Raw genomic sequence first — 21,924 nt, 5'->3', positions numbered from 1 at the left:
CAGATAAACCTGCAGCTCACCTATTCAGCTAGAATGGCTGCTCATCAAGCTTGAGGGGATCCATGTGTTTTTGCGCCACCACCCCAGCACTAAAGTACAGGTCCCCAGGACACATCCAGGGTTTTATGTGGATGCTAAAGATACAAACTCAGGTCCTCACACTTGTGCAGCAGCACTTTACTGAGCCATCTCCCTAGTCCCTGATAATTGCAGGCTCTAGGAGATTGAGGGCTGATGTATCATGAGGTAAGAGGCAAGATAAGAAAGTTCCCAGTCAACTGCTATTGACACCTACATAGCTGTGTGAGGATGATGACTATACTCAAAGAACCACAAAAACCGTTCTTTGTTGTAATGCCAAATGAAGCAGAACATCTGTTTCCAGATGCCAAATCATTCCACATAACTAGAATTACGTAAGTGCAAAAGTTCTCTTTGACAGAAAGAGGCAAGGGAAGATCACTGGTCCATATTCAGGGAAACATCTGGTGCTGGCCCAAACTCAGTCCCTATCACTATTATAAGCACATCCTTACCTTTGAAACAGCTTTGAGTCCCCATGCCTGAGTTTTTCTGGGTCTCATCAAATTGACAGTGATTCTCCAACACAATTTGATGCAATTGTCTTACAGATTCTCAGTTTACTAATATATGCTTACTATTTTTCTTAATACTGTCAAGACATATTTACATGATTTTTTTTTTAGTTCTTTTTTTTCGGAGCTGGGGACCAAACCCAGGGTCTTGTGCTTCCTAGATATTTACATGATTTTTAATTGATGGGGGTGATATGATCAGAAAACAGATTTACTATCCTATCCCAGCATCATGATTCCCAAATGACATTGGATGTCTTCAAGGACTTTCCTGAAAATGTTAAAACAATTTTGATTGTATTCTCATTGTTATTTTAAATAAAAACATAAGACTAAATATCGTTTAATTTATACTTCTTTGTAAAATTTATCTTTGAAATGAGGTCTCACTACTTAGCACTTGCTATGTTGACGAGACTAACCTTGACCTTGTAATGATCTTCCTGCTTTAATCTTCTGAGATGTGGCATTACAGAAATGTGCCACTGTAACTAAACCAGACTTTCATTATAGAAATTGGAGTATTTATTTATATGGTCTAATTGTTTGTTCTCAAATGGCACTTTTTTTAAGCTAACTTTCATGTCATATAAACTACATAGTCAAATACATGCTCGTTTTTGTAGAGCTATGGTTTTCAATCTTGACAACAATAACAAATTAGACCAAATAGTTATCTGTGGTGTGACCGCTCTTTGCATGTATGGTAGCATGTTCATCAGCATCTCTGATCTGTACCTAATTTATTGCCAGTAACAGCCACTGGTCTTCTAGTTGTGAAAAGTAAAGATGCCTCCAAAGACTGGCAATATCACCTGATGTAAGCCAGAGTAGGGAATGATTCACAGGAGAAGAACACTTCTTTAGAGTACCTATAACCTCTCAATAAATGAGTATGGTGGTGATTTTTCTATTCTCTAGATTTCATTTTTATTTATTTTGATACTGAAAATTGAGGTACATAGGCATTCTACCACTGAGCTATATCCTCAGTCCCATTCTCTGGCAATTGGTTATTTTGACCCTAGGATCCGAGCTACACATCAGTCTTTGCCCTTTTCTTCCCCTGAATAAGATACTCAGAGTTGATTACAAAGCCCAGATGGAGCGTTCTATGAGTAATGCAACCTTTATTTTGTCTCATTCTTAAATATCTTAAATTTCTGATGTCTTGCAATCTGAAAATTAATTTCTCAGTTTATGTTATGTTTATGTAGAGTTGTATATGTTAAAAGTTCACATGACTTACTTTAATAATCTTTCACATAATCGCTCTTATATAGGTTAGCTATTTTAAAATCAGACACATTTTTGTCTAAGAATTTGAGGTAAGACTCACCACTTCTTGGTGGTTCGAAAGTGCTAAAAGATTTCCTAAACTTTCTCAGTCCAGTTTCTTAATGTACAAAAGAGAGAGGACTTGCCACATATTAGAAACCCAGTGACTATGGCATCTAAGAAAATGAAGATTAGATGGCAAAGTATAAATTAAATGTTTATAATAGACATTAAGTAATTTTTGTGGAATTAAAGGATAGAAGGGAACACATGGGACTGAACTCTGTACTGTCCATAAACAACAGTAATCCTGTATCATCAAAGCCCTTTCTTTTTCTATGTGGAATTTCAGATGTTATACTCTTAAAGGTTTACTTGATAGTTAGCCTGGAAGACCTAGAATTTCCCCACCTTAAAAAACACTTAAGGGGCTGGGGATTTAGCTCAGTGGTAGAGTGCTTACCTAGGAAGCACAAGGCCCTGGGTTCGGTCCCCAGCTCCGAAAAAAAGAACCAAAAAAAAAAAAAACACTTAAAAGGAGCATTAGAATGATTCATTACAGATGAATTGATTAATCAGGGGTTAAAGTAGGTTGGCATTACTCAGTATTCCATAACCTCAGTACTCATTTTTAAACCAGTTACCAAAGGTTGAACAGAAATCCATTTATATGACACCAGAGGTTCAAGTAATACATCAATAATAAAATAATAACACAAATTGATAATTAAAGACATACCATATCAATGAATGTTAACTTGAGCTTTCTCCGTGTTAAATATTGTGCTGAGACTCTAAATACCTTAAGTGCTTTATTTCATGCTCACACAATTGTGTGACAATGGAATGAGTCAATTTCCTACATATATGTACATATGCATGAATGCGCGCGCGCGCGTGTGTGTGTGTGTGTGTGTGTGTGTGTGTGTGTGTGTGTGTGTGTGTGTATTAAACCCAGGGCCTTCTGCAAGCACTTAGCCACAAAGCTTTATCCATAGTCCCCAGCCCACTGTTTTACATGACTGTCTAGAGACTCTAAATGGCCCAGACTACTGAATTGAAAAGTCAGAATTCCCAGTCAGACTGACTCTGAGATGAGACAAGTCAATTGATATTATAACCTAGAGCTATGAATTTATCTCATAAACTATAAAACACTCAACAAGCATATTAATATTTGAAAACAAGATGAGTTTTCTCTGCTATAAAGAAGGATAAACACTATCCGTGTGGTGTTAGTGGTGTGCTTGGTGCCTCCACCTGCCCAGTTTGTAGAGGAAACACTTACAGAACACAGGTCCCTCACAGTAGTGTCTTGGAGTATTTTCAGTGTCTTCATGAACTGGACTTTGGGTTCCTCAGCATGTGAATACTGGAAATGCCTGCAAATAGAGGGTTCTGGGCCAGGGCTTTGCCTCATCCACTGACAGTTGGGGCAGTGATGACAGCAGACACAACAGTGGGCAGGTGTGGTATGGCAGATGCCTGTTGGAGAGGTACTAGGAAAACCTGTATCCAAAGAAATGGATTTGGTGAGGGGTGAGGGTCCATGAATGAAGTCATTATGGTAGGGCCTGAGCTGGCATTCATATGCATAAGTCTGAACAGCAACATTGTTGACCTGCCTTGTTTCTCTCTGCAGTTTTAGGACTGTGCTATTAAGAGGGTCACATGGAGTATATTCAAAAGCTGTTTCTTTATTATAGGTCCCCAGTTCTGCAACCCTCTGAGCAGCTGACACCAGATTGGAGGACACCTGGGTTGTCACAGACCAAGAGCTGGCAGCATTTGAGTCAGTGGGAACATCTCCAGGTGGCTTATCAAGGTGGAGAATTGACTTATCAGAGGTTTGAACAAGGTCACCTTTATAGGGCATGTCTCCTCTGTGCTCGTGAGAGTGCTGTGCTGGCCTCTCTTGCACCAGCGAGCTTTGCTTGGTGTCAGGGAAGACTTTGCTGTTGTCCTCTGTTCCAGGGATATCAGAGTCCACATGATAGAAATTGTCTAGAGTCTGATCAAACTTGGATGACCTTAGTGATTCAAAGTGGTGGCTTTCTATCAGCATTTTCCCAGTACCCTTATGCCCTAGAGAACTATCTTCCTTTTCTGTGACATAAGTCACCGTGACCCCTGTTGTGTTATTACATGTAGAAGTGAGCACAGTTCCAGCAACACCCTCTGGGTGTTCTCCCACCATGATGGTCTTAGGGAGAGTCATGTCTGGATTGACTATTTCTGGTGGCCCTTCCATGTCCCTAAGTTGAAGCTCCTCCTCCATCACAGATGCTGAGTCCTTTTCTTCCAAGGTACTCCTATCTTGGCTTAACACAGACGAGCTTGCTATGCTCTCGGACTTAGAACCATATGACTCTTGCTGAGAGTCTTGCCATGATGCTGTGCTAGGACTCTGATCCCTTGATTTGCAACCTCTATAGACAGTGGGACTCTGGCTGCCTGCCAAGGAAGACACCTGCAGGAGAAAAAAACATGGAAAATGGATCAGGAAGTTAGGGCAGATCAGTGACAGAATTCGTGAACACAGGCTATACACTTGGAATTTTATCAGATTGCTATGTCTTCCCTATGACCAGTTTATTGTTTTGAAAAATCAAAGCAAAAGAGAGAGGAGAGGAAAGGTGAGCATCATGGTACTTGGTCTACTGAGACTGTTTATTCTTTGCCCACCATATATCTGGTGTGGGCTTTAAAACTTGCCATTTGTGATAGGCACTTTAAATTTATCCTTCCAAGTTCTCCAGGACTGAGTATACAATTGGTGTGGGTGGTTAATAGGACTAAAGGGTGTGAGGTATACAATCAGGGCCCAATTCCAGACCCTTTTACCTGGAGGGGCTGGAGCTCTGGCAGCTCCTCCAAAAACCCGCTGCTGTCAGACTGACAGCTGTTTGTTCTGTCCACTCGGGTGCCTGTGTGAAGAAAGAGAACTGGAGGTTAGGGAAGTGAAATCACCCTGCCTGCAAGACCGAGAGTAAGCCTTCTCTATGCTTAGCACATTAGAGAGCATACACGGTCTGACCACGTGTGACACAATGGGAAACTTCCAAGGATATCTTTTCTCAAATGTCAGAGAGCTCATGTAAACCTGCATCTGTATCTTCCTGAGCCTGGAAAACATGGACCAGTGGAAGAACTCACTTCTTAAATTGTAATATGATTAATTGTGAACTGAATTTTTACTAAGGACAAAAAAAAGCCTACAGATGTCCCTGAATATGACATTAATACAACAACAATACCTTCCTATGTTATATATTACACACATATATTATCTTCCTTTTGACTAAGTTTTAACTGCAAACTCTCTCTTAGCTTTCCTTGGCTCTAAATTTAAGACTACAAGACCATGCGTCTCTTGTTCCCACAAAACACTAGATAGGGCAGACAAAAAACAATGCTGTGTGGACAGGCTAGGATTTGTGGACATCATATGTAAGTGTTGTGTTGTATTTTGCTGTGCTGTGCTGTGTTGGATTGGGTTAAAAGAAGAGGTACCTGATAGCAAGTCCCTGCACTAAAGATTAAACTATGCCATTTTACTTTGAGGTGGGGTCTCCTTTATTCCAGACTGTCCTCAAATTTACCATGCAGCCAAGCCAAGGATGATCTTAAACATCTTATCCTCCTGTCGCTACCGTCTGAATGCTTGGACTACAAGTTTATACTATTGACTGTTTTGTGCAGTGTTGTGGATTAAATGCTAGGCAAATACACTGGTTACTGTGTTTCACTCCAGCCCAAAGTATTGGATTCCCATTTTTCTTTAGTAATACTTGCTTACACTAGAAGACCTTGTCTTCTCTGAGAAAAAAGACAAAGTGTACATCTGAAAGTTGATCAAAAAGGATGATTGCTGATAGATATGATGCTTATATAGCTGGTACCTAAGTGAGAAATATGTAATTTTCTATTGCTTAGACACCTAATTACTGCAGGAAAGCTCAAAGATCCTAGCTACTGTTTATGTTTTTCAGACCTAGCCTCGAGGATTCCTCCATTAACAGCAATGCCCTCTCTCTGTGGGATTTCTTTAGCCAATCTTAATGTTATGTGTCTGAATAGAAATGGTCTCTGAGGTGGTCCAGCCAGCCCACAACCAGCTCATTTGCTCAGAGGTTAAAGCAGTAAGAAAACACTGGCCCTCCTATAGGAAGGTAAAACCTCATTCTTTAATTTAGACTTTTAAAAACTGAAAAAAACAAGAAACAAAAGCATTTAGCAGCTGACCTTTAGTGGGGTTGAAGAACTCAGTAGAAAAATTTGAGAGAATGGTTTCTCTGATATAAACATCTCTTCTTGATGTGTTTTAAAGAACGAAATGTGGAAATCTTCACCCGATTTAACCTTAAAAGGACTTCTGCTCTTGGCAAGCTAGAGTAACAGGGACCAGAATTTCTCTACCTCCTGAAACAATTGAATACTATACAAAGCACATGAACAGTGGTTCTTGTTTTGTTTGAAGACAGCAGGCAGCAATGCATGGGAACACTTTCTGAGAAGCAGGCTCAGTGATAGGAACGCCATGATTGCCTGGATTTCTGCTGCTAGTTTTCAAGCCTCAGTATAAGGACAGAAACTCAGGGAGAGTCTTGGAAAACACATTTAATAAAGGAAGTAGAGGTAAGACTCTAGCAAAATTGAGTCATCTAGAGTTTGCAGGTCAGTGTGAGGGAAAAAGAAAGTACTATGGAGAATGGCTTCTTGGGTCCCTCTTGAGCTATGTGCCAATAGGGGAGGAACCATCTAAAATTGGGCTCAACATTCACCCACGGCCTAAAATAGTGCATGATTCCACCCACTATATCAAAAAGCTTCATAATTCATACAACACATTATAGGTCTTGAGTCGGAGGTGAGGAATAAGCAGCCTGAGAAGGACATTGATCTGGTTCTTCATACTGTCTTAACAATAAGACGCAATGAGTCAGAGTATTTCCTGATAACTCAACTCTGCCTCAGAAGTAAACTCAAGAAGAGCTTATTAGGAAACACCAATACTTACCACATGCCAAATTAAATCCACACCACTTCGCATCTCTACAAGATACCAGGTATGTCAAATGTGCGCCCACCCCATTCCACGCATAGTTCCAAACCTATGGTCACACAGACCCTTATGACTCTCCGGGTCATACAACATAAGACAACAACAACGAAAAAGGCAGCAATGTGGGAAAGATATTTGCTGGAAAGAGGGTGGGGGGGAGATAAGAGCAGGTTGGGAAGAGTCATCAAAATACATTATATACAGGAACAAAATTGTCAATGAAGGAATATAATTAACTCTAAAAGAAGCAGGTAAATGTGACCCAGACAGGGAGGTGAAACACCAACAAATGGAAACAAATAAAGAGTTGATGCTGATGTTAGAATGATCAGACAAGGACATTAAAACACTTATGACAATATGCCATATGGCCAAGAATCTAGGAATATGATGAAATGTGTTAAGTGCAGACATTGATGGTGTATGTGTGCTTAAAGACCCGAATCAAAGTGAAAATGAAAACTATAGTGCTTATGATGGTTTATAATGGATAAGATTAAAAGAAAATTAAGGATTATGTAATAAAAACAACAATGAAAGAAAGACATAACTATAGAAATGATCCCAAACCAAATCTACACGTGGAAAACAAGATTTTAAGCGATGAAAATCACACCAGTATGCCATGCAACCTCTCCAAGTAGATGGATATATTAGTAATGGGAGAACTCCAAAGAGCATGGAGAACACTTGAAATGTTTGACAGAAACAATGCCCTGGCACACAGAGCATGAAGAAAGCTATACCAAGGCACATCAGACAGATTATTTAATACCAACAACAAAGAAAAGAGTCTTAACATCCACCCCACTAAAGAGGCAGATTATTTACACATAACAACAAAAGCAGAAGGAGAATTAGCTTTGAAAGTAATCCAGGGAAAAGGTGTGACTCCCATGGAGGACAGTGAAGAGCATGAAAGGAAGCATCAAACACACGTTTAAAAAGGTTTAACTCCTTTGAAAGATTATTAAAGACCGGGGGCAAGCCCAGGGGTTAAGTAGTAGCCTAGCATTGTTAAAGCCCTGGGTTTGATCCCTAAGATGGGGGAAATTGTCTATGTTAACAAAAATGACAACAATATAGCATAGGGCTTATTAGAAAACCCTATGAGTCTATGAAAATAAGTATTATTATAACATGGAGCAGGTTATATGGAAAGAGCTGATCTAATAAACACCTCTAAGTATAACATTCAATTTTGGGGGGGATTTTTTTAAGTTTACATTTCAAATGTCATTCCCTTTCCCCAGTTCCCCTTCACAATCCCCCTATCCCCTCCCCATCCCCCTGCTTCTATTAAGGTGTTCCCTCACCCACTCACCCGCCCCTTCTAGTCTTCCCGCCCTGACATTCCCCTACACTGGGGCATTGAGACTTGGCAGGACTTGGCTCCTCCCATTGATGCCCAACAAGCCCATTCTCTGCTACACATGCAGCTGTAGCCATGGGTCTGTCCATGTGTACTTTTTGGATGATGGTTTAGTCTCTGGGAGCTCTGGTTGTTTGGCATTGTTGTTCTAATGGAGTTGCAAACCCTTTTAGCTCCTTCAATCCTTCCTCTAACTCCTCCATTGAGGACCCAGTTCTCAGTACAATGGTTGGCTGCAATCATCCGCCTCTGTATTTGTCATGCTCTGGCAGAGCCTCTCAGTAGACAGCTATGTTAGGCTCCTGTCAGGTTGCACTTCTTGGCATCAGCAATATTGTCTGGGTTTGGTGGCGCTATATATATATATATATATATATATATATATATATATATATATATATATATATATATATATATATGTCATCCTGAATGAGGTAACCCAAACACACACACACACACACACACACACACACACACACACACACACACACACACACACACAGAAACCATGGTATGTGTGTGCGATCATCCAAACTGTGTCTCTATATTTTCTCCTATAAATATTCTTGTTTCCCCTTCTAAGAAGGATTGAAGCATTTGCACTTTGGTCATCCTTCTTCTTGAGCTTCATGTGGTCTGTGGATTGTTACTTGGGTAACTCGAGCTTTTGGGCTAATACCCACTTATCAGTGAGTGTATACCATGGTGTGTGTGTGTGTGTGTGTGTGTGTGTGTGTGTGTGTGTGTGTGTGTTTGGGTTACCTCACTCAGGATGACATTTTGTAGTTCCATCCATTTGCCTATGAATTTCATGAAGTCATTGATTTTAATAGCTGAGTAGTACTCCATTGTGTAAATATACCACATTTTCAGTATCCATTCCTCTGTTGAAGGACATCTGGGTTCTTTCCAGCTTTTGGCTATTATAAATAAGGCTGCTATGAACATAGTGGAGCATGTGTCCTTGTTATATGTTGGGGCATCTTTTGGGTATATGCCCAGGAGTGGTATAGCTGGATCCTCAGGTAGTACTATGTCCAATTTTCTGAGGAACCTCCAGACTGATTTCCAGAGTTGTTGTACTAGCTGGACATCCCACCAACAACGGAGAACAATTAATACTAGGAATGGAATATTTGCCTGTTAAATATCAGTGAAAACAATATTTATTATTAGAGATTTATTTTACAATACTTAATTTGCATGACATATTTAAGATGGCTGATCTTTTTCAAATCAAATTCAACCAGCATTGAAACTTGTCAGCTGAATGCAGACAACATAAAAGGCAAGTGGGGTAATTTTCAGGGTAGAAGGTTCTAGTGGAGAGAGGGAGATTGGGGAGAGAAGAAGGGAGGACATGAGTTAGCCAGGGAGACAGGAAGGTGCTGATGAGCATCCGCTCACTCAATTCAAATCGTGATACACATTACATTCACAACACACAATGAATTCACTTAAAATGTATTATAAAGAAGAGTAGTTTGAACAGAAGTGCCTTTCTGGATAGAAAATGTTGCTCCAAGGTGACATTAGTTCTTAAATGAAAATCTCAGTGTTGGGCACAGGGTACCTTTCTAAATGTGTTATTGGACAGAGGACCCAGAGTTACACAAAACAAACAAAACAAAACAACGTGCGTGCTATTGCTATTGGTTAACCATTACAACTAGAGGGTAACTCCCTATTGAGGAAGACGCTCACTCTAAAAGTAGGACCCACAGAATTAGATTTGTACCGACCAGAAAACTCTCTCCCTGATGGTTAGCTGACATAGTGGCAGAAGGTGCAATGTAGGTTGCTGGAAGAGAAAAAAAAAAACCTCAGTAGTCTTTTCCAAATGTGGGCCCTACATGCTTTCATATTGACCTGCTGGGTAAGATGTGCCCATTGGAGCAATTGGTATGATGGTTGGGTCACCCACCTCTTTCTTATTGGATCTGTGGCCTTCTCCACACAAAGAATTTTATGCCTCAATGTGTAACCTGGTCAAAAGTCCATGATGAGGGAGTCACAGGGCCCAAGAGGGAAAACTTACTAGTGTTGTTTGGCTAAATAGTCATTTTGTCAAACTCTTTTCTTAAGATTTATGTTTATTTCCACAGATTTGTCTTGCTTGGGTAAGAACTGATGCAGAGACACATAACTGGTCAAAGTGTCAAGTGTAAGTCACTGTGAAGGTTCAGCTCTGGATGTATCATCTATATTAACCTTATGCCTTCCCCCATCCCCACAGTATTGAAGGCTCAGGGAACATCGCAGAAGAAGGGACAAAAGAGAATGTAAGCACTGGTAAGGTTTAGAGCTGTGAAATCCTCAGTTCTGGATTATTATTGTAAACATCAACCCCAGCAGTGGTTACCCACACAAGATCCAGGTTGTCAACACTTCAGCATGGATGGGGGAAGAGGTATTTGACAATCAATGGCCACTAGGAAGGGAGAGTCATACTCTTTGTGGATATGCCCTACAGGTAGGTTCTACATTGATCTGCATGTGTGCAGCATTAGTTGGACTTAGGGAGTTTCTAACAGCAACAACAAAAGAAACGAGGTGGGGTGGATACTAGGAAACCCCGAAGGGAGGTAGTGGTCAATGAATAGGATGGAAATTCATTGTATAGAAGTGTGAAATTTCAAGGAGTAGTAAAATAAAAAATGTGATTTTGAAAACCGTTTCTGGGTACTGTTGAAGTTAGGAAGGAAATCACCTGTTTTGTAATTTATGTACTTTATGTAAATTATGTGATAATTGTTATAACATTGCAAAAGCTTTGAGTAGATTTTCTAATACTTCCCACATAATGCCCCGACTACTTAGAGCTTATTTTTACTCAACAGCCAAGCAAGCAGACCATCCCTGAGCACTTTGCACATGAGCTTCCTACTTCAAGCTACCTTATGTGCTTTAGGTCCCCGGACAGCCTGTTTCAGCCCAGGAGACCCTGACCACAGAGAGTCAATAAGTGGAACTAACTTCCACATCTCCTTCCTCACCCCTGAGCCATAGCATTAAGAGTGAAAGTTCCTAATTAAGAAGAGGTAAGACTCTGAGGAGGGAAGGCTACACAGGATGCAGAGCCTCTTGCTTTAGTGAAGTGTTTCAGGCACTGCCTGTGAAAGAGTCCCAGGACACCATTGCTATTCACTTTTCCAGAAAAATTTCTTTTTTATTATTATTAATTATCTTTATTTCATGTTTGTTGGTGTTTTGCCTGTTATATCTGTATGAGGGTGTAGGATCCCCTGGAACTATACAGACAGTTATGAGCTACCACATGGACAGTGGGATTTGAACTCAGGACCTCTGGAAGAACAGCCAGTGCTCTTAACCCCTGAGCCATCTCTCCAGCCCCATTTCAAGATTCTTGTTCTGAGTGGGAGCCACAAGTGTGATGTGTGATGGCTAATGGCTGCTATTATCCTTGCCAGAGGAAGCAACATATTCTGCTACTAAACCAATCTCTGGTCCAAATGGAAATACTTTCCTCCCTGAGATCTGTGGGTGACTGGCTTCAAAGAACTCCATCCCACAGAATACCAAAAACCGCAGATACTCAAATCCCTAACACGAATGCGTCACAGTATTTGCCTGTGACCTATGCACAGCCTTCCTTCCCTCTTAAGCCATCTTGGATTTCTCACAGTACCTACTATAATTTAAATGGTATAGAAAGGTTGTGCTGTATAGTTTAAGGAACAGCTAATGGAAAAGTCTACATCTTTCATGTATTGACATATTTCTACTAGTGCTGGTCCAAGGTTTGCAGATTGATGAAGCTATTCTGAGTATGAGGACTAACTGTAAACAGCTACAAGCATCTCTATACAGTAGGACTCATTGGTTCTAAAGGCGGTGTATTTGTGGTATTGACAACAGTTATATTTCATTAACTGTAAATCACACACAATTGTTAAATCTCACTTAAGTGATATCTCTGGAATTTAATTAAATTTAATAAAAGACCAAACTGAGATTTCACTTCTGTAGTGTGACTGAACAACACAGTTGTGCATGATTTTCTCAAATAAAGGATTTTCATAATTCCTTTGCTTTAGAATTCAAATGTATACATTTCTGAGTCATTCTGAGAAATTTAAGACCGAGTCATTCTGAGAAATTTAAGACAAATGTGGGGCAATTTTCAGATGGCTTAGTTTCTTTAGGAGACTAAGATCTTTGCCCCTTATAAACTATTTCAGTGACTATCAACAGCTCGGTGAAGATTTCCTCATTTTAAACTTCCCCTTGGGGCTGTAGTAGTTAAACAGAGATAAAGTAGGAGAAATCACCTAGTCTGGGATAGCTATGATGAATTATTAAGCAAACAGACAGATACAAATGAGCGTCATTTATCACTGCTACACCCTCAAGGTAACACCCAGGCAGGAGGGCTTGACTTCCGGTACAAGAACATGGCATTTGACGCCTAAAGGAAGTAGCACTAGCTCTCCAGGCCGTCCCACCCAGTTCCTGAAGCCTGCCAGACCACGCCTAGGAGAAACTTCTCCTGAGGAGCCACAGCTCTGGCCCACTCTGTTAAATGGAGGCCTTGTTTTGTCTTTTTCCATGTTGCTTCCTTCTAACAGGTCCCTGTTCTAAGCCAACTAGATAAATGACACCCCTTACCACCAAAACCTTTCTGCTCGATTTAATTTTGCTCTCACTAACTGATGGTTCACCAGCTCTATCCCGTGGCTCACAGAGGCTAAATTCTCAATATAGTTAAGTAGCATGCTATTAGAACACCCGACTGACTCATCTGGAAGATTTATGGCCACACCTACCAGCTTTGGATTCTGACTCTTTCTATTGGGCTCGTAATGAGCGAGGCTAATGCCCAATAATATATGCGTGAATCTATGAACACATACATATCTTGTCTAAGTACAGGTAAGTTTTTCCTGCGGGACACCATTTTAACTATTATAATTCAGTCTCTATTGGTATCACTGTTTACGCTATTCATGACTATGAAGGCTAGCGTTAGTAGTCATTAGAAATTATCTCCCACAGTGCACAGTTGCCTTCTAGGATTTAGATTTTACTATTTCAGTAGGGCGAGCCCTGCCTGCAGACTGGGCCTTTGTACTGTGCTAACACGCCTACCCTAGGGAGAGGCCTTAGGCAGTTTGTCAAAGTAACCACCAGATGGCAGCATTACACCAACCACGAAGGAGACAAGTCTGCCAATACTCTCCAATTGAGAGTTCCTTCGTTTTTGAACTGTGGCAATAGTAAAAGCACCTGAGTTGCACTGAAAATAGTCTGAGTGTAGAGCGTCTCAGGAAACAAGAGTAAGGAGTTGAAATGTAAATTTGTCTAAGAACTGGTGTGGATTTACAAATGAGTCAAATGCAAACGGCCCAAGGAGGGGGCTGGAACCTGAGATGAGAAGCAGCAGCTTTGCCCAATAGGAAGCAGTGCAGCGAGGATTGTTTGGACCGCAGTGGCTATCACGATCACGGGGCACTTTAAAATATAGAGTAATTCCAAACGCTTCAGAACATCGTTACGGTTTTGTCTTCAGATCTCCACGGAAGTCAAAATGGGGCTACCAACCACTCAATGTTGGTGCATTCTAGAGCCTTCTTTATTAGCTATCATCCAACTACTTTACACATTCTGCTAACAGGGAGCTACTCACATGTGGCAGAAAATATGCAACTATTTTGTGGTAGAGAGCCAGATCTGTAGCACTTTTTATTGTCTGGTCACACAGACCGTGTCTAAGGCTCTTTCCCAAAGATAGCCCTCTGGCTTTCTAGGCATTTCTCCTCACCTGTAGGCTCGCTAAAGTCCACTCACATGGGGCTGGGTTTGCAGGTCATTTGTTCTTTATACTTTTGAATAAGTTCTTGTAAATTTTGCTCTAAAATCACCCCTCTCTCTCAAATCTAGTTTCGGGAGCTGAGATGCCTCTGGCCAGCATGGGACAGAGAAGAGTGGCTCTCTTCTCTCTCTGTATAGTTCAGTTTCACACACACACACAGCCTACTGTTGTTACCCCAGATCAGTCGGAAATGGGTTTCCAGCATTGGGCTATTCTTCGATCTGTCCTTGTTTTGAAACCCAAATGAATGATGCAGTTTGCACTCTTGTAAGATTTGTTTGGGCTCTTATGGGTTCAAGGTTCATTCTGTCAATGATAGTTTGACCTCCATTAGAGATCTTTTCGTGTCATCTCTGGCTTCCCAAACATTCCTGCTGTGTGTCAAGTCCTTGCTAATGCAGTGAAAAGTACAGGACACAGAGGCAGGGCTACAGATGGTCCTGTGGGACCCTTCATCTCTAAGAAATATGAACTGGGTCCCCTCAGGTCTTATACTGCCCTAGATACTGATCACATATCTGATCCTAGATATGTATGAAGAAGAGATGGTATGTTAATGGGTTTGGAAAAACCTATCTGAAACATGCGACTGCCTTCATTCATGCCAGAAGTTCTGGATAGTTCATTTCTTCCTGTAGACGGCGTCTGCAGCACACCTGTGGGCGCCCATGATACTTAGCTGATGCTTTGCAAGCTCCTGAAGCTTGGCCTCCCCCTTTCCTCGTCTTTTTATTGTTCCAAGTTTGCCAGTTTCTCCTCCATTCTTTAGTCAGAATAGCTACATTTCTTAGTCACTGGGAAAAAAGCTTCTCTAAAAGTAAATCTATTTGGCTTGATCCATTAAGTATTAATTCACTATTATAAAAACAGTACACAGGGGTGAAGAAACTTTAGGAAATGAAAAAAACTTAATTACTTAGTTATGTGGGAAGACAAAATATTTCTATGTATTCTAGCCCAGTGTGCTGTCATTGAGCACCTAGGAACACATGTGTGTTAACATAGTAATCATACCCACTTTGTAGCCTCCGTCTTTTAAAATAGTATATTGTGAATTTTTATGGACATTTCCTAAAGTGTGTTGTGTGCATGTGCAAGCATTCACATTTTTCTCTAAATAAACTCTCTTTGTATGTTCTTCAGAAATTTGGAAAGACAATTTTTAGCCTCTTAATTGTTTAACGCTTTGGGGATTATTCTCAAATTAATGACATTTTAAAAATCTACTATTTTTCCCAGCTACAAACTCTGTAAGCTACAATAGTGGCTTGCCTTCAAACTATACCCACTGGTCCAATAGTAGCACAGAAGTTATGGGAATAACCAACAACTTCTTTATTAGATTTAGACACTCTCCATGTGATGAAACCTATACCCGATATTGTCAAGAACACGAGAATAGAAAGGTCTTGGGCATAAGAAGAAAACCAAGTATTACTCTGCTAAATGAACATCATAGAAATAAAACTTCTAATAACATGTTATGCCCATAGATGACTGCATGGTTCATCTATCATCGCAGAAGCTTTTTCTTACACTAGATATTAATTAACACCCACAACTGGACAATATACAGAGAGTGAGAAACTTTGTAACGCTCAGTCTTAAAAGGTGCCTTTGTATCAAATTCCAGCACTCAAGCTTCAGGGATCTATGTGAAAGAGGAAGCAGCGGGATTGTAGGAGCCAAGGTTGAAGAACCCTGTCGACTCCAAGGAAGTAGCATTTTCTAGACACAATAGGCTGATACGCATATAAATTCATAGAGACTATGACATTATGCACAAGACCTGCATATAGTCAAGCCAGACAAAATCCTGGCTCCGAGAAAGGGAAGTGGGCACAAGGTTTTACAAGGAACTGTTTGCATAGTGACGACTGCCAGGAGAGAGAGGGGGAAAAAAAAGCAAACCGTTTTCCTCAATGCAGCCACACAGAATATATCAATTACACTCCAGGGAAGAGCTCATGGTCAGTATTTTGTTTTTACATTGAGGAAGGGAGGGAGGGAGGGAGGGAAGGAGGGAGAGAGAGAGAGAGAGAGAGAGAGAGAGAGAGAGAGAGAGAGAGAGAGAGAGAGAGAGAAGATATAAAGTTGGAGAGGAGTAAGGGGAGGAGAAAGAGTATGATCAAACTACATTATATAAAAAGTTATTTAAAAATAAAAGTGTTGCTACTTAAAGTTTATCTTTTTTTCCTTTTTCTTTTTCTTTTCTTTCTTTTTTTTCAGAGCTGGGGACCGAACCTAGGGCCTCTCTTAAATTTGGCCTCACTTAATAAATTATGTAAATATGTATGTATATTTAAGTATACTATTTACAGTCTCTTTTCTTGAATGATCGTAGTTCTGGTACATTTCTGCCCATTCAGTTTGCTTTTCACTTTCCGTTGCTTCCTTGTTTTCAGTGTACATCTATTTTAAAGAGCTCAAATCACGTTCTTCACCAGATTTATGAACTCCACTGTCACTGTTATTTTGAGGTGCATCTGGTCCTCTTGCTTTTGACTTTATGTTATGTGCCTCTGTGACTTTGGTGGGCGTAGCAAAAGCATGTCACGTCAGATGAGAATCCAGCCCTTATTCTGAAATCAGCATAATGTCTATAGCCGTCTCACCCTAAATAAATCTAATTTTATCTGAAAAGAAGCATCACTCATAACTCAAGTCGGTCTGTTGAGTTGGAATTCAGTCTGGACTCTCTGTCAGCTCAGCCTTACTAGTGGCTCTCTCTCATGATGCTGGACACATGTCTTACTTTATGTCATGCTATTGGTATATTAAAAACAGATCATATCTCATGTTGAAGTAGAACATTTTACATTCTCTCTCTCTCTCTCTCTCTCTCTCTCTCTCTCTCTCTCTCTCTCTCTCTCTCTCTCTCTCTCTGTGGTGGATGGGCCCTAATGTATGTGCAGATATTCTAAGGCATCAATTTTTCCTTCCACCAGATGGGATCTTCTGAGGATCAAACTGAGTTCATCAGATTTAGTTTCAAGTGCCTTTCTTCATTGAGCCATCTTGCTGGCCTTCTAGGATGACTTTTGAGCTGTACCACAAATGGCTTTCCCAGAGGCTTTCCCAGAGGCTTTCCCAGAGACTTACAGGAAGATTCAGGGAGATGTGAAGTACTTTCTGTACTGTCTGATGCTCCAGATTTGACTATATTATTCTTTTTCAATGTTCGCTCCTTTGGCAACAAGCATATTTTATTTGATAGTCTTTTTTCCTTTAGTAATTCAGAAGACATATATGCTATTAATTTTAATTACTGGTACTATAAAATGCCAATGTATTTCAGATATCATTGTTGATATTGAATAGCAAACAAAAGTATTGACTGTGCAGCTAGTCAGTGTTCATTGACAATTTTCCCTCAGCTCTTCAGCTTTCTGTGGTATGTTCTAGATGTTGGACATAGTCATTGATACTTTTGGAATTTTCTCTTTGGGGAATATCCATGGTCATGAGTAGGACGTGGAGCTGAAGTTCTCTGAGTCATACAGGCTGCCCTCTTTTGGTGGACCTTGGACATATCTTTTTCAGAAAATATGGGTGATCTTTCTTCTGAGCTTTAGCTTATGTGAACGATTATATCATATGCCAAACTAGATTTAAGTTTTAATAAAACAGTCACTTTAAAACACAACTAACACTTCTCTGCATATATTCTGTCATCTGGGGTAAAGGTTTCTTGATTTATAACTGAGTAAGAAAAGTCTTCTCTGTGGAAGACACCAATAGGCCATTCTATTTTTACATAGTTACTCTATACTGCTTTCTCTAGCACCTTTTCATGCTGTTTTCTTTTTAAAATGTCATATCTCCTTGAAAACTGTTAAAAAGAACTCTTCAAAGTAACCCAGGCCAAGAAGTGACCCAAAGAAGTTTGTCCCTGCTCCCCATTCCTCCAAAAGACAAGCCTCTGCCCAGAGGGAGGTCAGGAGGCCAATGGGGCTGAAGCTTAATGCGATGAAATAATCCAGGAACAGTTAACCACACAGGACCTTGAAACAAAGCAAGTTGGAATTTTCATCTAGATAAAAATCCTGAAAATAGAATAGTATATGAATTTATTCCATAAACAGTACCCTCTTTGTCTGCGTAGACATTTTTTTAATTAGCCATTCCTTAGATTAAAAACAAAGAAACCAGATCCAATTTTGAGAAGTATGTCTGATTCATTGTCCCAAAAGAATTTGATACATTTTAATTTGGATCTGGGTTCATTTCATATTTAAAAACAGAGGTGTAGGAGTTCCCAGAACTAAATGAACAGTGAGTTAAAATCCAAATAACATGACACTATGAAACTTTAAGTTTTCTTTTGTCTCAATAGCATCATTCATTGGAATTTTAATTTTACTACTGCTTACCAAACAGTTCCACTGGTAGAGTCCATGTTCTTCTATTGTGAAGCAGACTGGGAGATTCTATTGTTAATGTTAACGAGTTGGTTGGCAAGTTATTTTTTAATAATTCAAATAGTAAGAAGAATTATTCCTTTTATATGGCACTGCAGTTCATCAAACGCAAAAAATCCAAGATAGAAAGGAGAGAAAAGGAATTGTAAAGCAAAAGAACCATATTTTTCAACTTAAAGGCTGTTTCTTTGACATGGAGGGACGCTGTGCTTGATTCCCAGCACACATAAGTGAATAAACACTTACCAAGTTTAAGATGTCTTCTGTAGCTGTGTTCTAAAGGACACCTCCCACTTGAGGCTGAGTGGGAGCAGAGGACTTCTGCAGAGCTAACTGTCCTTATTCACCTTCTACTCACCCTTCCATGCCCATGTCTTCATCCTGAGACTTTCTGTCCTGCCTTGTGTTCCAGTCTTTACCTGATATTCAGTCAATGGAAGATGTTTATAGGATAGGAGATTGAAGGACAGGCAGAATTGCCTAGACTGTGTGTTCACTGCCTTCTCTCCAGGATGCCTTTGGAAAACAGCTGTGCATTAATCAAAAGAGCTCCTGTGGGTCTCTCTTTGAAGTAAATTTATAGAATTCCTCTGGTCTTATAGACACGAGGGTGGTAATTGGTTTGTGATCTTACAAGCCTTCAGGTGCCCCATTTCTTGATAGTTCCCCGAATCTCACTTTAGCTAAAGACACCCTTTCAAAACACTTCATTTGATGCCTTTTGAATATTTTCTTGCCTGAATGTTATATCTGAAAAAGAACCAGACGAATCTAGAACAAATCTCACGTTCAATACAAAGGTTTGAGATTTTTAGGGACTTCCCTTCCCATAGGCTTAGAGGAAAGATGGGCAGAGAACTGGGGCAATGCCTTTCATAGCTAAATATGTAATTTTTTTCACTTCTATCTTACTGTCTTAGATAGACAATGTGACCACAGCAACTCTTATCAAATAAAGCATTTAATTGAGACTGGCTTACAGTTCATAGGTTCAGTCCATTATTGCCATGGTGGAAAGTATGGCGGCATGCAGGCAGATGTAGTGCTGGAGAGTTCTACATTTGGATCCTTAGGCAGCAAGGAAGGAACAAGGCACACTAGGCCTTTCTTGAGCTTCTGAGACCTCAAAAAGCCCATGCTCAGTGATACACTTTCTCCAACAATGCTATACCTATTCCAACAAGACCAGATCTCTCAATAGTGCCAGTCCCTAAGAGCTTATGGGGCCATTTTCATTCAAACCATCACATGCACCTATTTTTATTTTGGTAATTCTCAAAAGAATGTCTTTCATGTTACATTTTTTTATACTACTGATGTTACTTTTAGTTCAGATAAAATGTATTTGTATATTATTGGTTACATATGCAACAACTACCACTTGTTGACTGAATACTCTGTAGGACCTGAGTGGAGAGAAGCAAAATGGAAGATAGCCATCAAGGAGCTTGCCCAGCATGGAGGTTACAGTTCTAGGGCAACCTAGATGCAGTGGAAACTATTGTGAATGTTCTTTTATTGTGATTTTTATATTTGCAAAGAATACCCCCACAATACTGTTTTCTGCACATATATTTTAGAGACACAATTCACAAGGAACTATACATCTCTTAAGTATCGAAATTAAGATCACTTAGTTGTAAAACTGGTTAACCAGTCTTGCTCTAGAAGACTTGCTTCATTGTTTCATTGGCTCACCCCACAAGGATGCACCCATGATGTGTTTTTGTGCTTCTATAATGTGTTGTGTTAAGCTATAATGTGTCAGATATAATGTGCTAATATCTGATGTGAAAGGATACTTCTGTTCTGTACATGTTCCCAGACTATCACCAAGTATCTTGGTTGGCTTTTTGTCAACTTGATAAACGATAGTGTCAAATATGAAAAGGAACCTTAGTTGAGAAAATGTCCACATCACTCTGGCCTGTGGGTCATTTTCTTCATTGATAATTGATGTGGGAGGACCTACCCCACTATGGGTTGTACAGTCCCTGGGCAGTTCGACCTTCGTATTATAAGAGAGCAGAATAAGCAAGCCATGAGGAGCAAGCCAGTAAGTATCACTAGTCTACTGTCTCTACATCAGTTCCTGCATCCAGGATCTCTCCTTAAATTCTTGCCCTGATTTCTCCCCTGATATGCAGGAAATTGTCTGAATTCCAAATGGTGAAAGTAGTGTTCAGAAGAGAAAACATGAAGAACCGCTGTAAAAACAAACAGTAGGTTAAGCCACTGCAGTTCCACCGTGACATCCACATTAACAAGAGAAACACAATTTAGTAAGGACAATCATCAGCATGAACCAAGCAAAACCTGAAGAAAATGTATTAGAGAAATGTCTAGTAGAAGAAGTCCAGCTAGACCAATGTACAGTGTGATTGGACCATGCAGCACATGGTACCCAATGATGCAAAGAGTCTAACTTCAGACAAGCAATGTGAGTATCTTTAGCTTCCGAGAACGCTGTATTTGCTGGATGACGCTCTGATGCTCTTTTCTGGGCTTAGCACTTACACAAGGAGAACTAGAAGAATCGAGTTCTGGAGCAGATTTTGAGACTGAATTCCTTTTTATTTCTTGGCAGAACATGTTTTTGCCAAGTTTACAACCCACTTGAACTTCTGTCTGTTCTTTGATTTTAGAATCAAGTTGGTTTCCTTGTAACATTGAAAAGAAAACATAGATTTTGACCCAGTTTTAGAAACAAGTCTTAACAAAGTTTACTGAAGATTTTTATCATTACCAATAATGGATAAATAAAATCTCTTCTTAGCATCTATTGCAGCTGGATCTGAAATATAGTCCTCTAATTTCAGTTGGTATTCTGAAAAGGTCTTAGAGGTTGTGCTTGGTCCAAGTACTGACTCTTTCCTCAAGCCTGCAGATGACTGACATGTAGAACTTGGTAAACACCTAAAGTCTGGTAGAACTTGGCACTTCTGCCTTCATTGTAGGGCTCCTCTATCTTTAGCTTTCAGTCAAGTCCCAAAGCATTCCCACAAGTGTGTAAAATCATTAGATATTAATCTCCCACAGGTAATCCACCTTTCCCAAGGCTAGAAATGACAAACAACTAAGTTAGTTTCAAGATTTACAAAGCCACTATAATATGTAGATGGTCAACTGGCAGCATGTATGACATTGATCTTGATCCCCAGAGTGGTGCTTACAAGTTCTACCCTCCATTTTCTAGTGAGAAGAGACTCTTCCAGGCAGATCACTCTATGAGGAAAGGGCAACCATATTATATGAGCATGGTTGTCCCTTTAAGGAACAACAGTCCTGATAAGTAAATGCTTTGCCAAGCAGATCACCCTCTGAGGTACCCCCTCATAGCAGCTCAATTTCTTAGATGC

The 21,924-nt window shown here is 40.1% G+C and overlaps 1 protein-coding gene across 4 annotated transcripts in view; it reads right to left on the bottom strand.

Annotated features, from left to right (window-relative positions):
• Itprid1 (ITPR interacting domain containing 1) overlaps positions 1-21,924 on the bottom strand; it is a 168,173-nt gene that overhangs the window by 10,934 nt on the left and 135,315 nt on the right. For all 4 annotated transcript variants that reach the window (XM_087658734.1, XM_087658735.1, XM_087658736.1 and 1 more), the window contains 2 exon segments: positions 4,719-4,801; positions 3,163-4,344 (listed from right to left, as the gene is read on the bottom strand). In XM_087658734.1, the coding sequence (XP_087514860.1) occupies positions 3,163-4,344; positions 4,719-4,801 (1,265 nt within the window).

This window comes from Rattus norvegicus, chromosome 4, assembly GCF_021556685.1.
Source record: "Rattus norvegicus strain SHRSP/BbbUtx chromosome 4, alternate assembly SHRSP_T2T, whole genome shotgun sequence".
Classification (NCBI taxonomy): domain Eukaryota; kingdom Metazoa; phylum Chordata; class Mammalia; order Rodentia; family Muridae; genus Rattus; species Rattus norvegicus.
This window is presented reverse-complemented; position numbering and strand designations above follow the sequence as displayed.